At 40.5% G+C, this 13,292-nt stretch overlaps 1 protein-coding gene across 1 annotated transcript; it reads left to right on the forward strand.

Moving 5' to 3' along the window:
- Nucleotides 1–5,846: 5,846 nt before the first annotated feature.
- Nucleotides 5,847–12,822, forward strand: LOC130589933 (uncharacterized). The gene is made up of 5 exons (XM_057391583.1): nt 5,847–5,958; nt 6,009–6,686; nt 10,856–10,889; nt 11,421–11,477; nt 12,741–12,822. Exons 1-4 carry the CDS (start codon nt 5,847–5,849, stop codon nt 11,431–11,433), a joined length of 837 nt encoding a protein of 278 aa, XP_057247566.1. The 3' UTR covers nt 11,434–11,477; nt 12,741–12,822.
- Nucleotides 12,823–13,292: the final 470 nt, after the last annotated feature.

Consider the following 13,292-nt stretch of genomic DNA (forward strand, 5'->3'; position numbering starts at 1 on the left):
AGTTCCAGATTGTACAAGGAGAAGACTAAGAGATGGCATGATAAGGGAATTGTGCGCCGAGAGTTCAAGGAAGGGGATTTGGTTCTTCTTTTTAATTCTCGTCTGAAGCTATTTCCTGGTAAACTTCGTTCGCGGTGGTCCGGTCCATTCAAGGTTTGCAATGTTTTTCCTTATGGCTCAGTGGAGCTTTGGAACCGGCAAGGTGACACTTTCAAAGTAAATGGCCACAGATTGAAACATTACCGAGTGGCTGAGATCCCATTGCTGAGCAAGTTGACATCATACTCTCCATCCCTTCACCTGAGTGATATTTGAGGAGGTCGAGCTAATGACCTTAAAAACTAGCGCTTATTGGGAGGCAACCCAATTTCCTATCTTTTCTATTTATTTTCTATTTCATTTTTGTTCCTTTTTCCCTTTTTTTCGTTATTAGTTCATCATACAAAAAAAAAAAAAAAAAAAAAAAAAAAACATTGAGCACACAAGTTTATTTGCCTAATAGTAATATTCGTGTGCTAGCAGGTCACACGCCCGAGCGACGACTCGATCGATCGTGCAGTCGACACAGACGGACTGGGAGAAGGTTTCGCGCAGCACGCACGACCGAGCAACGTGCTGCACGCCCGAGTAAAAGTTCTGCACGCTCGAGCAGCTTTACGCTCGACCGTGCCTTCGAAACAGACGGTTTTGGAAAATTTTTGACGGCAGCGCGCACGCCCGGCGAAATCGCACACGACCGAGCGAGAGGATGCACGACCGAGCAGGAATCCGCTCGACCGTGCGCTCGAGGCAGACTGTTGGGACGCATTTTTGCGCAGGTCTGCACGCCCGTGCAGCACCTCGCACGCCCGTGCGACCTGACGCCAACTACCATTTAACCCGTTTTCACGGGCCTTTCTCTTTCATTACCCCCTCAAAATTTTCGAACCTCCCCCCTCACTTCTCTTTCTCTCTTCACCCTTCCACTTCCACAAAATCCTCACCACCCTCATACTTTCCGGCGGCCCTCGCCGTTCTCTTCGCCGGCCGTTACTGTCTACCGGCGCCTCTCCGCCGGAATTCTTTTCCTCTCCCTCTTTCTTTTTCCCCTCTCTCTCACACAAAATTCTGAAAACCCTAACTTTAAAATCAATTTGGGAGTTTTGTTGTGGCTCGAAATTGAAGCAATTTGGATAGCAAGGAAGCAATTCTAAGGTTTGTTAAAGGCAAGAACGGATTCATTGCGGGTATTAGACACCCACCTCAAGTTTGGTATAATCTTTCCACTCTCTACTCCATCTCTTAGTGTTTTTGATTTTTCTCTTTGAAATTCATTGCACTCTTTGATTGGCATTGTTTTGTGAGTTGATTACTTGCTTGTTGTCTCTACTTTATCAATTTCTTGCTTACTACTAGGCCTTGTTGTGTTGGTTTGTGGCTTTGATTTGTGGATTATTTGGTTGGATTTACCCTTGGGTGATTGTGTTGTGCTATTGTGAGTGTCTCTTTGTGATCATCATGCCTCCTAGACCATCTAGAGGAACCCCTCCCGACGCACTTCCTCTTCCCACCTTCGCAATGCCCGTGACCCAGCCCCACCACCCGCCATTAACCCACCTCCCTTGGACACCCTAGGCATACAATTCACATGTGAGGCTCACCTTGAGCGATTTCGTATCCTTAGTGGTCGTCGCCTTCGCCCCACTCGTTTCTACGACCCTAACATAGCAACTGAATTAGGAATCGATGGTGACCTTCAACAACTTTTCTATTCCGTAGGTTGGCACCAATTCCTGAACATGCATGCCCTCTCTTACAAACGCATCACTCTCGAATTCCTTTCTACGCTAGAGGTCGTGCGTTCTAACACAAAAAACCCTCGTTCCATCACTTTCCAACTCATGAACGAGACTCGCCACCTCAACCGAACCCAACTCAATACCATCTTTGGTTGGCCCACCGAGGGTTCTCACGGCCCCCACTCTGGTCGCTCTGAGCGATATGATGATAACACATTTTGGAACCTCATTACTGGTCAGGCGGTCTACTATCCGCAGCGTGCTAAGGCCTCTGGGGTTGTTAGCCCTGGCCTGCGCACCGCACACCGATTTCTATCATTGACCATTTTTTCCCGGGGGGATAGTGCTGGGGTTGTCACCTCCCGTGAGCTTTACATTGTATGGTGTCTTGTGGATGGGGCTAGTTTTTTGAACCCTGCTATGTGGCTCATGGACCATTTGGATGAGGTCACTCGATCTCGTGGTGATATTGCTATTGGTGGTATGATCACTATTATTGCTTCTTCCTTTGGTCTTGATTTGACAGGTCAGCAGGTGATCCCAGGTAGCACACGCCTCGATCTGAAGGCATTTCAAACCATGGGCTGGATTGGCACGGAGGTCACTGCGGAGGGGTATGTTTGGAAGGTTGGGCAACGCCCTTATGCCTACCTTCCAAACCCGGAGCGCACAGTCATCTACAACCCGGAGAATGGCTTTTTGCTCCTGATTTCTCTTGGGTCCCTGCTGAGGACCAGAGCGGGGAGCCTAGCCGTGCTCCCGAGTCGTCGACTCAGGCTGACGACCCTCCTGTCCTCCCCTATGATCACCAGCTTGAGGCGCTTCGTGGGGATATTGGGAGCCTTCGTACAGAGGTTCAGCTGCTTCATCAGTCTCACTCTGATTCTGTTGCTGCTATGCGCTCTGTAGATGTGCTGACTTCTCAGCACCAGTCTTTCCAAGCCACTTTTGGTGACGTTCCTGATCTACTTCGCGATCTTCGCGCTTGGCACATCTCCCAAGGATGGACGCCGGGATGCTCCAGTGATCACACCATGCATGATGCTCCTCCTGATCCATGAGTTTCTCTATCCCTTCTCCTTGCATGTTTTATCATTCTTGCACATTGAGGACAATGTGTCATTTAGCTTGGGGGAGGGATTCACCATATCATCTGTATATAATCATCATTTAGGCATTTTTCTTGTTTTTTTTTTTGCATATAGTTTCATCATTTAGTTGCATACTAGATTGCATGTAGGACCGATCTCTGCTGATAGTACACACTAAGCCTGGTTCTATGCTCGTTTCTATGTGAAGTCTAAGCATGGTTTGAATAACTCTGAACTGTTTTTGATCTATCCTTGCTCATTGTGATTTGAATGGTTTGTGGTAAGACGGTTTGATCCTCCCAAGGGAGACTTGACTATACTTGTTAGCCAAATATATATACCTAGTGAGGTCATTTTGAGCCTAATAGACTAATATCTTTTTAGTCTTTCTTTTCATGTGTGATGCTCTTCCTTGACTATTATTCTCTAGAACTTGCATTGATACTCCTTGAGGCCGCATTGACTTGTTTGTGCATCGAAGATGATTGAGGCATCTGCTATTTCTGAGCTACATAACCAAATGCCACCCACATTGATTATTTCCCTTTTGTCACCCTCTGAGCCTAGCCTGTTTCTCTTGATTAACTACATCTTTAGCCATTTACCTTGTCCTACCTAGGGGATTGTGAAGCTATATTGATGAAGTTATAATGTGACATTAAGGATATTTTGTGGTGTTTGTGATGTTGATTGTATTGAGTTCAACTCCTCATAGCTACTTTCTTTTAAACTCCTATCGATTTCCTCTTGTAGATAATTTGTTAAATCCCTATCGGAAAAAAAAAATGAAAAAAAAAAAAAAAAAAAAAAAAAAAAAACCAAAAGATTGTGATTTATGTCTCTAGTGCGTAATAAAAGGAAATAGGAGTTTGTAATTGAGGAGTTATGAAGTAGCTAATGAGAAAGAGAAAATGAAGTAATAAAATGTGTGAGGATTGGTAATTGTTGTGAATGGTGTTTGAAAAAAAAAAAAAAAGGAGCTTCACCTTCCCCTTTGAGCACCACTTTCCTAGAACTTTCCACACCCATACCTTAAGCCTTCATTACAACCCATATAAAGTCCTCATGATTCTTTGCATGTAACATAGTCCCATAGCGGTGGAGAGTGAGAAGATGTGCAAGCTTATGGTAGGATGTAGTCAATGGAATGGAGCCTTGAGCGACCATTTGACCCTCTTATACACATGAGTGGTGTGCACGACTAGAGTGAGGGTTACCATGTATAGTCAAGACAAGCTTGGGGGAGCAAAGTGGTAATATTGGTTGTCAAGTCACAATTACGAGATCTAGGATTTAGATTGGATAGTCTTGTGTTTATTCTCTTCATGGTTTTATTTTCACATTTGCAAATTGATTTGAAAACCGTGTGTGTGTGTGCTTGAAGAGTTTTTATCTTACTTTTCCCTATGTTTCATATTGGAATGCTTGAGGACAAGCATTAGTTTAGCTTGGGGGAGTTTGATAAGTCGGTTTTTAGTTGCATATAGGTAGGTATTAAGTCTCATTTTCATGAAGATTTTAGTGCATATTAGGTCTAATTGCATGATTTGGACACTATTCTAAACCATTGTGTTATTTCGAGGTACTTTCGGGTTTTTCATGTGGTTTTCAGGTTATTGAGGCCGATTGTGATTAAGAGGAGCTCATATGGTTCGTAGATGGTTTAGATGGCGGTTTTCGGACACGAGAAGATGAGTTTGAGTGCTTTTGGAGTCAAAGGAATGATGATTTCAGAGATTTTCCTCTTTGCGGGACCAAGCAAGATCTCGCTTGCCCACGCACCAAGGCGCACGCCCAAGCGAGATCTCGCTTGCCCGTGCAGAAACGTAACAAAATCGCTTAAAACCTTCTATTTTGCACGCACGCCCAAGCAACTTTCTGCTTGCCGTGCGTGGTGCTGCACGCCCGTGCAACATTTGGCTCGACCGTGCGTGCTGCTGCTCGGTTCAATCCGCGACTTTTAATTACTTTTTCTTAGTTTATGTAAACGATATATTAGGTTTTAAAAACATACTTTTGAGTACTTTTTCATTATTGGAGAATATAGTATTACTTTTTAGAGAGCTTTTGAGAGAAAACTCCATTAATGAACTTTGAATTCTACAAGTTTGATTCCTTCAAGTAAAGAATAAGTTTTTCTAATCTCTTCTTTTCCTTTATTATTGCTATGTCTTTCAATTTATTTATTATTTGTTTTGCTATTTCAATTATGTGTGAGTAGTCTATTAATCTAGGGTTAAGTTAAACCCTAGCAATGATTTAATATATGAATTCTTCCATTAATCCCAAAGTTTATATGGTTAATTGTTCTTGTTTGATTGGATTGTTCTTATGCTCATTATCATACTAGGGATAGGTGATTTTGATTTGACTCGTATATCTTATTTTCAATGGGAATTGAATCTAGATGGTTTTGTTGATCCAATCAATGGTATGAATATCTTCTATGGGAATAGTTAGATGGGATTGCTAGGAAATTAATTGTAATGCTATGCTTAATGCCTCTTTCTTGCATGATTCTATGGGAATAGGTTTGATTGCTTGTTTAGAGTAGCCATTGGTACTCGGGAGAGGTCTTTGGTAGTTATAGGGTGCATTACTCCTCTTGAACCGTTGATTATGTTTATTTGGGATGGAAATTATTCATGTATTAGTCATTGCTAGTGGTGATGCTTAATTCTAGATGTTTTAATTAACTGATTATACCTTGTGCGTTTCTGGTGATTGTCATAGTTTAGCGTTAGTATTAGTTCAACACCCCTTTCATCACTGTTTGTCACTCGTTTAGTTAGATTGAGTCAAGATAGCTAGTGTTTGATACTGTTTGTCCCTGTGGATTCGACCCTGACTTGCTCTGCTACATAGTTAGGAAGTTAGTTAGGTAATTACTTTTGATAGGTGCGCGACACGCCTACCAGCTGCATATTACCTCAAGGAGGAAGCTGACTTTTGGTGGTCGCAGCATAAGGAGACGTTAATGGCAAGGCCTGACTTTGATTGGAAGGCTTTCGGAGTAGCTATGAAGGAGAAATTTTATCCCAATTTCTTGAGGAGGCAAAAGGCCACTGAGTTTGATGAGTTGAAGCAAGGTGACATGACTGTGGAGCAGTACTATGAGAAGTTTGTAGGATTGATGAAGTTTGCTCCGAGTTAGTACCTACTGAGGAAAGAAAGGCAATTAGGTTCGAGACTGGACTTAGTCTTGAGGTGAAGCTTGGGCTAGGAGGTTCAACTTTCAGGACCTTAGAGGAAGTGTATGATAGAGCTGCTCATTTAGGTTCCTATTTGAAACAAGCTGGAGTTGAGAGCTCAAACAACAAGAGGAAGGAAAATCCTAGTCAGAATTTCCAGAGGAACGACAAGAAGTTCAAGCCTCAAAATAACTTTCACCAAGGAGGACAATCTAGTGGCCAAAGGAATGGAGGCCAGTACCAACCACAGAAGGGTGGAAATGGTTCTAATAAGGGAAAGAAAGGAGACGAACGCGTGTATTTCTGCAAGAGGTGCCCATACAATCATCCTGGAAAGGATTGTGAAGGAAAGCTGGTGGAGTGTAACTACTGCCACAAATTGGGTCACCGAGAGTATGAGTGCTTCTCCAAGAACCCTGAGTTGAAGACTGACAAGGGCAAGAGCGGAAACCAATTTGGTCAGGGTAATCGAAACCAGTCAGGAGGCAACAACTATCAAGGTGGGAACAAGCAAAATGGGAACAACAAGACTGTTTCGGGTGGAGCTGGCCCTAGTGTGCCTGCAGTTGCAAGGTTGAATGTCATAAGTGCTAGAGAAGCTGAGACGTCTAAGGACGTAGTTACGGGTAATGTTTCTATTAATTCCACTTTTGTTAAAGCTTTATTTGATTCAGGAGCCGAACGTTCATTTGTTTCAAAGTTAGTTGTTTCAAAATATGGCTTAGGAAACCCTAGGATGTTGAATTCCTATTATGTTACCATCTGGGGAAGTAGTAACTTGCTCAAGAGTATATGAAAACGTCCTTGTGAGAATTGGGGATGTAGACTTTGAAACCAACCTCATAGAGTTTCCATTGGAAGACTTGGAGATTATTTTAGGGATGGATTGGCTTAAGGAGTATAAAGCCGAGATTCTTTGTGGAGAACAAAAAGTGAGATTGAGGAATAAGAATGGGAAAAAGGTGACTTTCAAGACTAAACCACAAGAAGGTAGAATTAAGATCATTTCAGCCCTAAGTTTGGTAAAGCAAGTGCAGAAGGGAGCTCCGTTATTCTTGTGTAATGTGCAGAGGTTGGAAGAAGAGAAGCTTAAGATAGAGCATGTGAAAGTGGTGAATGAGTTTCCAGACGTATTTCCGGAAGATATACCGGGAATGCCACCTCAGAGGGAGTTAGAATTCACCATAGACTTAGTTCCTGGAACTGCCCCTATATCAAAAGCACCCTATAGAATGGCTCCAGCAGAGATGAAGGAGCTCAATAAGCAACTAGAGGAATTACTCGAGAAAGGGTACATTAGACCTAGTTATTCCCCATGGGGAGCCCTGTTTTTTCGTAAGAAAAAAGGATGGAAGCTTGAGGCTATGTTGATTATAGAGATCTTAACAAGGTGACTATTAAGAATAAGTATCCGTTACCGAGGATTGACGACCTATTCGATCAATTAAGAGGAGCTGGAATATTTTCAAAGATAGACTTGAGGTCGGGTATCACCAACTGCAGATTGGGAGAAGGACATCCACGACTGCCTTTAGGACGAGGTATGGTCACTATGAGTTCACCGTGATGCCATTTGGTTTAACCAATGCACCAGCGATGTTTATGGACCTTATGAATAGAGTGTTTCGAGAGTATTTGGACAAATTTGTAGTCGTATTCATCGATGATATCCTTATCTACTCGAAGAACAAGGAGGAGCATGAAGAGCACTTGAGATGTGTTTATCTACACTTAGGGAGAATCAGCTTTACGCAAAGTTCTCGAAGTGCGAATTTTGGATGGAAGAAGTGGCATTTCTTGGCCACATTGTGTCAAAGAAGGGAATTTCCGTAGATCCGTCGAAGATAACCGCAGTGAGCGAATGGCCTAAACCTAGGAATGTTACTGATATAAGGAGTTTCTTGGGTCTAGCTGGCTACTATAGACGTTTTGTGAAGGACTTTTCGAGGGTAGCTAAACCAATGACTAGTCTCATGAAGAAGGATACGAAGTTCATATGGACCGAGGAGTGTGAGAAAGCCTTTAAGAAGCTTAAGGAGTTGTTGACTACAGCTCCGATTTTGACGTTGCCAGAGGAAAATGCTGAGTTGGAGGTATATAGTGACGCTTCGAAAAATGGTTTAGGGTGTGTGTTGATGCAAAATCGAAAGGTTATAGCCTACGCTTCTAGGCAATTGAAACCGTACGAAGTGAATTACCCAACCCATGATCTAGAATTAGCCGCAATAGTGTTTGCTTTGAAGATTTGGCGACACTACTTATATGGAGTGAAGGTGAAGTTGTATACAGATCACAAGAGTCTGAAGTATTTGTATACTCAAAAGGATTTGAATATGAGGCAGAGAAGATGGTTAGAGTTGGTGAATGACTATGACATTGAGATCTTATACCATGAAGGAAAGGCAAACGTCGTTGCCGACGCGTTAAGTCGTAAGTCTAGCCATAGTTTAAGTACTTTGGTACTTCCAGAGAAGTTGTGTGACGAGTTTAGGAAGCTCAACATTGAAGTTGTTGGAAGTAGTGGAGTGGAAGCATGCTTAAATGCCATTTCAATCCAGTCAGAATTGAATGACGAAATTTTAAAGGCTCAAGAAGGGAATGAGGAAATGGAAAAGATAAAGAAGCTGATCAAGGAGAAAAAGACAAAGGAGTTTAGTACCCATGATGATGGAAGTGTCCGATTCAATGGAAGATGGTGCATACCGTCAAGTTGCACCGAGTTGAAAGAAAAGTGATGAAAGAAGGGCACAACACGACTTATTCTATCCACCCTGGAGGGGATAAATTATATAAGGACTTGAAGCTAATGTTCTGGTGGAACAATATGAAAAGAGAAGTAGCTGAATTTGTTGCTAGGTGTTTGACTTGTCAGAAGGTGAAGAGCGAACACAAGAGACCTCAAGGGACGATTCAACCGTTACCAGTGCCTGAGTGGAAATGGGATGACATAGCAATGGATTTCGTTGTAGGTCTTTCCAAGACAGCGAAAGGTTTCACCAAAGTGTGGGTGATAGTAGATAGACTAACTAAGGTAGCAAAATTTGTTCCAATGAAGGACAATTGGTCGATGGAACAGTGTGGTAAAGTATATGTGGACCAAGTGGTGAGGCATCATGGAGTTCCTTCCACTATTGTGTCTGATAGAGATTCAAGATTCTTATCTCATTTTTGGGAGGCATTACAGAAAGCTTTTGGGACCGATGTGCTTAAGAGTACAGCTTTTCATCCAGCAACTGATGGTCAATCGGAAAGAACCATTCAGACTCTCGAGGATATGTTGAGGGCGTGTGCCTTAGATTACCCTAAGACTTGGGATGAGATGTTGGCTTTAATAGAATTCTCATATAACAATAGCTACCATTCTAGCATTAAGATGGCTCCTTTTGAAGCTTTATACGGTCGAAAATGTCGCAGTCCATTGTGCTGGAACGATATTAGCGAGACGGTTACTTTGGGACCGCAAATGATTGAAGATACCGTGAATCAAGTAAGATATATTCGTGAGAAGATGAGGGCGGCCCAGGATCGTCAAAAGGCCTATGCAGATCAGAATAGAAGAGATAGCGAATATCAAGTAGGCGAGAAAGTCTTACTGAAGGTGTCACCTATGAAAGGGGTGATGCGTTTTGGGCAAAAAGGAAAGCTTAGCCCGAAGTTTATAGGTCCGTATGACATCATTGAAAGAATTGGAAGATTGGCTTATCGTTTAGATTTGCCAAATAACTTGGGAAAGGTGCATAATGTGTTCCATGTATCCCAACTAAAGAGATATGTGCCGATAAGTCTCACGTATTAGATCCCGAGATTATAGAAGTGGATGAGACGCTTTCTTTTGAAGAGAGACCAGTAAAGATCTTGGACTCTAAGGTGAGGAGTACAAGAAATAAAGATATAAAGATACTCAAGGTTTTGTGGTCTAACCAGCGTACCGAAGAGGCTACCTGGGAGGCTGAAGACGAGATGAGAAAGAAGTATCCTGAGCTCTTCGACTAGGTGAGTTGAGTTCCGGGACGTAACTCCTTTAAGGGGGGTAGAGTGCTGCGCGCATTTTGCTAGAAATTAGTAAGAATTTGTTGCATTTGTGCACTATTTTTAGAGTTTTCAAGGAAAAACTTTTCAAGCAAAGTAAGCATTTCATAGTCTGAACATTCAAGGCAAAAGTTTTATTCAGTAGCGTATTATTTGGCTACTTGTTTTACTTAGTAGCGTATTATTTGGCTACTTCTTAAGAAAGAACTATTTTATGGCGTAATGCTCGTAAATTTTCAAATTTGAAAGTTGGATTAGAGAGGAGGGTTTTGTTAAGTTTCGGGACGAAACTTCTTTTAAGGGGGGTAGACTGTAATCCCCCATATTTTTAAGATATTTAATTAAATAGTTTTAATTATATTTAATTATTAAAGCTATTTAGTTTCAGTATTTAAGAGTAGAAGGGTATTTTGGTCATTTTACCAAAAGAGTATTTGAGTATTTCACAAAGAAGTATTTTAGTATTTTCAAGAAAGTATTTTATTAATATTAGTAGGAAGATTATTTTGGAAATTGATCATCAAATTTATTTTGGCAATTTGATGAGTAAGGGTATTTTAGTCTTTACACAAAATGACTACCACTATAAAAAGGGGAAAACCTAAAGTTTCCCATCTTTTTCCATCTTCTTCACTAGCCACCATTTCTCAAAAAGGAGCAAGTGGGTTTTTCCTCTCAAACCTTTGTTCTTCCTCAAGTAAGTTTTTCAAGTAATCCTCTTCAATAATTCTAGCTTCTAATCTAGTTTTGTTTTTGAAATTTATAGGAAGATCTTGCAAATATCAAAGGGAAGCAAAGAGGTAATGATTTTCTGAAATTTTGGGGTTTCTTCCATATTTTTCTCTCTCTCTCGCCCTCTCTTTGTTGCGAATTCCGGCCACCACGGTGGTGGTTCGCCGGCGAGCTCCGTCGGGAGAAGCGGCCACTGCCGGCCAACAGTAGGTGACCGGCGACTGGGCACGAGCGCCGCTGCCACCGTCGCGTCAGTGGTGGTGCGGGTGGTGCTTGTGGTGGCGCCGGTTGGGTTAGTTTTTCAGATTTGTGGTTTTTGAACCACTTGTAAAAAAAAAAAAGAAATTGTTATTATTATTTTAATAATTTCAGCAGTAATTTATTAAGTAAATTAGTAGTTTTTATGAAGTTTTAAGTATTAGTTTGTAGTGGGTTTTGCCTACTAGTAAAGGTTTTCAAGTTAGACTTTAAAAATAGTTTTTAAAACATTTGTAAGAAAAATCAGCTTTATTAGTATATTTAAAATGCTGATTTTAATTATTAAGTAGCTTTGAATTGTTGTTGGAAAGTACTAATTGATAGTACTTTATTGTTGGTAGGTTTCAAGAATAATTAAAGCCAGTCAACTTTTGACTGTTGATTTTTGTGTAATCAAGGTACATACACTTTGACCTTGACTTTAGTAGTTTCAAAGGATATATATTTTATTGAGCATGAGGAGTAAGGAGAGGCTTATGCCTTGAAATTGTTTGATATATGTTGAGAACATAGAAAGGAGATTAGGAATGGAACTTTTGAGTTATTCCTATATTTGAAAAGCATATTATTGATGTTAATTGCTTTTGAGCATGATTAAAGTTATTAAAGTTATTCTTGAAGCTAGGGCTTGCCTGAGAATATTTTATTGAGCATGGTCTCAATTGAGGTTATATATTTCATTGAGCATAGTCTCGTTTGAGGTTATATATTTTATTGAGCATGGTCTCATTAGAAGTAATATATTTCATTGAGCATGGTCTCATTAGAAGTTATATATATTATTGAGCAAGGTCTCACAAGTTATCAAGTTATTGAGCAAGGTCTCATAAGTTAAAGTTATTGAGCAAGGTCTCACAAGTAGTTTAATCGTTGAGCAAGGACTCAATTGATTGGATCATGGATCCTTAAGAAAGTAAGAAAAAGGACTCATGGAGTCATTAAAGTAATAAGATGAGCAAGGTCTCAAAGAATTTAGAATTGAGTTAACTATGGTGTTTGTTGCATTCACTTGTTAAAGAAAGATAAGAAATTAATTTATTTGCTAGATGTATTATTGTGAATGTGTCTCACATAATGGGTTTTGGCAATAAAACTCTTGGGATGGATCCCCCATGAGTATTGAACATAAGGGGGGAGTTAGTGTGAAACTATACTCCTGCATATAGCTTAGCATGACGATGTTAATGCTTTTATTTTATCGAGCAAGTTTATGGAATTCCAATTATCAAGATTTGTGAGTGGACTAGGCGTCACTCGTACTCTTTATCTCTGAGAAGGTGAGTCTAGAGGCTCACTCTCACCCTCCTTCATTACTAACAAGCTTAAAATTCTCGAGTCAAGTTATTTAAAGTTCATGGAACTTTAGTAAGAGGTGTGGGATCTCTTACACAAGTAATAGTAGCCCGTATGATTCCAAGAGGAGGACGGTGCCCGTTCATTGCCAAATAATATTAAAAGAAAGTATTTAGTAAGTACAGTTATATGCTTGTTGCATGTAGAGTCATAAGGAGAGCAAGCCGAAGTGATTGAGGATTGCATGCATTATTATTCGCATTAGTTTGTTGTGTTATGTACTCAGCGTTGCTGATGTATGTGTTTCTTGTTTTCTTTTGGTTGTTGTTTTTCCTCAACAACCCTGTGATGATCCATTTGGTGAGCAGAGTTTAGAGAAGAAGTTGCAGGTACAAGTCCTTGATGTGCATGGAAATCATAAGCATCCGGATGGGAGTTTTAGTATACGAGTACTTTCTTATTTAAGTTATCTTGGATTTTATATTTGACTTTACTTGACCAATGGGGTCAAGGTTTGAATTTTGAATATGGGACTAGTATGGGATAGTCTCGGAGTTTGTAATTCATTTACATACTTTCTTATTTCCGTTGTATTAAAGTATTTTCAGTTTATCTTAAAAGACTTCCGCTGTATTATCTGATTAGCCTTACGTATTATCATGCGTGGCATAACAACTCCCGCAATTTCTCCTAGTTTATAAAAGGAGGAGTCGTGGGGGTGTTACAGATACCCCTAACCCAACTAATTCAACACTAAGAAAATTTGTATTGGAAACCGTAAAAAAAAGAAGTTCAACAAGCTTTTTGAAACGCATGAAATATAAATGATTAACGATGTGTTTTGGAGACATGAAAAAGCAAAACATGAAATTTAATAATATAAGTAATAAAAAAAAGTCCATAAAATATTATGAGTACTC

The sequence above is a fragment of the Beta vulgaris genome, chromosome 8 (assembly GCF_026745355.1).
Source record: "Beta vulgaris subsp. vulgaris cultivar EL10 chromosome 8, EL10.2, whole genome shotgun sequence".
NCBI classification, from domain to species: domain Eukaryota; kingdom Viridiplantae; phylum Streptophyta; class Magnoliopsida; order Caryophyllales; family Amaranthaceae; genus Beta; species Beta vulgaris.